The sequence below is a fragment of the Manduca sexta genome, chromosome 18, assembly GCF_014839805.1.
Source record: "Manduca sexta isolate Smith_Timp_Sample1 chromosome 18, JHU_Msex_v1.0, whole genome shotgun sequence".
NCBI lineage: Eukaryota > Metazoa > Arthropoda > Insecta > Lepidoptera > Sphingidae > Manduca > Manduca sexta.
Genome location: NC_051132.1, coordinates 41,913 through 45,741, shown reverse-complemented (window position 1 = coordinate 45,741; position 3,829 = coordinate 41,913). Strand labels below are relative to the sequence as shown.

General features: G+C 33.9%; 1 protein-coding gene across 1 annotated transcript; it reads left to right on the top strand.

Annotated features, from left to right (window-relative positions):
* The first annotated feature begins 336 nt into the window (after positions 1–336).
* LOC119189629 (cytochrome P450 4g15-like) lies at positions 337–3,497 on the top strand. Its single transcript, XM_037439887.1, has 5 exons — positions 337–505; positions 884–973; positions 2,282–2,392; positions 2,666–2,848; positions 3,253–3,497. The coding sequence occupies exons 1-5, from the start codon at positions 358–360 to the stop codon at positions 3,495–3,497; spliced, it is 777 nt and encodes a 258-aa protein (XP_037295784.1). The 5' UTR covers positions 337–357.
* The last annotated feature ends 332 nt before the right edge of the window (positions 3,498–3,829 follow it).

Below are 3,829 nucleotides of genomic sequence, written 5' to 3'. Positions count from 1 at the left end.
TATGTCTTCTGCCAGTAATGGATAATTTGTCCAATATTAGAGTTTCGTGTATCTGATAGTTTTTATAATTATGTAAAGTACATAAAATAATCTTTTATGTACTTTACTTCAAATTAATAAATTAAATAACCTTTAATGGACAATACTGTCTAAAATTGGATGTTCATAACTGGTCATTTTAAAATGTAAAGAAATGTTTCATAATTAATAAAGAATAAGATATGCCGAGACTTTTTGCAAATTACCGATTCTATTAATTATATTGCAACATGAAGTATTGTTTTCCAATATATGTAAGTATAAAAACTATAAAGGTCATCCATTCGTTTTCCGTAAAGCATGTAACTAAGCAACACAATGTTGTCGGTGTTGTCGTGCCTGTGTGTGTTGTACGCGGTCTGGACGTGGTATCTTCGGAATTCTAGTTCGCCTGACAGGCCGCCATACCTTCGCGGAATATTTCCCGTCATAGGGAATTCACTTCTTTTGCTTGAAGGACGTAATGGTAAAAACTTTGCATAAGTTTAGTTTTCTCACCAATCATATCTATCGTTAGATAGTTGCCTTTTAATTTTCAGATAAGACAGCAATTTTATCGTCACTTGTGACTAACTGAAACTTAGAACGGCTGTGCTTCTAAGTTTTTCTATACCTAAGTGGCAAAGAATGTTGAGAAAATTTTTGTTAACTGTTAACAACTCAACTAAGTTGACGCTAACCGGCACAACGCCCCTATTTAGTTTGCTTGCATAACATATTTAAATTTTAATGGCTTTTTATTCTTCTTTTCCTGACTGAAATAACTATGCGTATCGGATAAGAATATTAAGAGTAACAATCTCATTCGCTAGGCCCTAGGAATAATATATTTTTATTTTTTTAGCATTATTTCGCCACGTGATAAATATATCCAGAGACTGTATAAAGAAAGGCGGAGTTATTTGCGGGGCATTGGGATTTCACAGATATTATAGTAAGTTGATGCACTTCATATCTTGCGATAAACTGTCGCAACATAAAAGTCCGTTTTCTTCATGTATCTATGAAGAAAAACTCTTTTTCTTCATGTGTCCAAGGTTTTATGAATTCTCGCACATCAGTTCTTTTTGGAGGGTATAGGCCTGGGCAATTTTAGATTACAATCCCCACACGTTAGCCCAGTCTAGGAATCGAATTCCTTGGGACACTATCAACTTAAGTTAACGATCGTAAAATTGTACTGATGTAATTTAACTGTGAATTGAGTATAAGTTTTGACTGTTTATAACAGTATAGTTACAACGATACGTCATCGGTCGTTAACTTGTGTTGAGACTACCGACCTAGAACTTTTCGATGCACAGATCATATGCATTTTCACTAGACAAAAAGGCGAGTGTTCTGGCTTAATTTTTTACTCCTGGGATCCACACTCTCGAGGAGACAAGGCAAGGTGACGCAAGCACGACAGTATAGAGGATGGCACCCTTGCCTCACCTCGTGCATATATTTATCATGACAGAGCAGTCTAACGATTTATTTCAATGGAGAAAGTGATTGGAAGCTTGCACAAGCCTGGGATCCAGTTTTATATATAATTAAAGACCGGCTGCCATACTTCAAAGACACTGCGAGCTCATTCTGCGTAGATCGGACCGTCAAGGGTTAAAAACTATATGTTATTTTATTGTATATTTTGTGAAATGTAAGGTAGATATGGTAACTTTTACTTGCGAGGTGACGAACACCTCGGTCCGCCCCGTGACCAAGAAAGCTGCAAAATCTTCGAAACATCGGGAGAAAATAATAATATACATAACCGTGATGAAATCCGTAAATTGTTTTCTTTTAGTGATTTATGTTCTAATTCTGCGGAATTATATTACATAGTAGCAGTTCCATAGGATCCGAAAATACGCAGCACAAATATAATGATAAACTCATCGATGCTCAGAATCGGATAAATGAGGTCATGTTATTCATGACCTCATTTATCCGATTCTGAAAGATAAAAACAGCGATCGTATCTATTTTAGCTCTTTTTGTAAATTTTAAACTACCAAAATAGTTTTTTATTTGTGGAGATGCACGCAATTGACCATGATAAGGACATTTTCATTATGAAATGAATTCAACAAAATCCACATTATAAAAAAAATGTTAACATATAAAGTAAAGATAACATAAAACTAATATTGTAGAAAAATATTGACGATTTTTTTTATGTTTAACACAAATGTCAAATAAATAGCTATTAAAAATACAATTAGCGCGCCGTTTTAATAAAAAAATATATTTTCAGTAATAACCAATCCTCAAGACGCATTGACCGCGGCGAACAGTTGCCTTCAAAAACATTTTGGTTACAAATGGGGGAAGCGATGGCTGGGAAACTCTTTGATTATGTCTACAGGTATGCTTACTTATGAATTATAAAAATCTCAAATTGAAACATTTAAAAGTATTGATAAAGAAAAAAATACTTATTAAAAAAACAAAATAAGTCATTTGGTTTCTTATTTTTTACCTATATTACAATAATTTATTTTAGCATAATACACACACTACTTGTTTGCAGCGTCATAAGAATGCACTTTAGGATGTGTCACTTCCAGCTGTAATATTCATTATCATTGCTATTCTTTCTCAGTAGGTCACATTCATGGACATTTAACTCTTGTTACAGGTGAAATTTGGAAAAATCAACGTAGAATGATTGCACCAGCATTCAGTTTGCCAATATTGCATGGATACCTTGGAGTGTTTAATACTAAAGCAAGAGAATTGGTAGAAATAGTATCAACTCAGACTGAACCCACCTTTAACATTTTACCATATATTAAAGATGTTATTTTTAAAATACTTTCTAGTAAGTATAAACTAATAGTAACATAGCGGCAGTGATAGCCGAGTTGGGTGTGGAACAGACTACCGAGACGAATGTCCACAGGTTCAAATTCCTAGAGCACACACCTCTGACTTTTCTTAAATTACGTGTGTATTCTTTGTACATTATCGCTTGCTATAACGGTGAAGGAAAACACCGTGAGGAAACCAGCATACGTCTAGTAATTCGCATGAAGGACTAAGGCCTAATCCATCTCTATAGTAGAGGAGTCCTGTGCCTGGCAGCAGGACAGGGCAGATTATTATTATTACTATAATTTATCATTAGTAGATACTTGGTCTCGACCTCGAGTGTGACATGCCGCAGAAGACTGCGGTACCTACTAGAAATGCAAAATTCAAACAGTATAAAGTATAACATTTCAGAGACAGTGTTTGGAGTTGACGAACTGGATGATAAAAATTTTATAAAACAATACATGAACGCTACAGACACAATTTTAAAAAACTTTGTTGATAGATTTAACAATCCATTATTATACAGTGATTTCATGTACCAATTATTAGGATATAAAAAGATAGAAGACGAAATCATCAGAATTTCAAGTAACATGAGTGATACTGTAAGTATACACGTACATACGTTATGTTTAAGCCAGAGGGTAAGGTAAACGTACACTATGCCGGTATAGTACATTATGCCGGGTCATTTTAATTTTTGTCGCAAAATAAGAAAACAGCCATTAAAATCATGATTTTTATAGTAACCACATAAAGTATAGTTTAAATACAACCTAAATAACACAATTTTCAAATTTAAATAATAATTCTAAACGCCGTATCGAGCCTCTGAAAGCGTCAATCGCAAATACACTAGTTTCGTACGACTCTATTGTCGGTGAGCGTAAGGACAATGTAATTTTTCTTAAGAATTTCACATGATACCCCCAAATTAATTTAATATAAATTTATGAAATGATTGAATGGTAGATATCAACAGAAT

What these genes read in the sequence shown, in the direction of transcription:
- LOC119189629 (XM_037439887.1), top strand. Translation starts at nt 358, where the DNA reads ATGTTGTCGGTGTTGTCGTGCCTGTGTGTGTTGTACGCGGTCTGGACG. An exon ending in TTTGCTTGAAGGACGTAATG is followed by an intron (nt 506 to 883) that starts GTAAAAACTTTG and finishes TTATTTTTTTAG; the next exon opens with CATTATTTCGCCACGTGATA. An exon ending in GGGATTTCACAGATATTATA is followed by an intron (nt 974 to 2,281) that starts GTAAGTTGATGC and finishes ATATATTTTCAG; the next exon opens with TAATAACCAATCCTCAAGAC.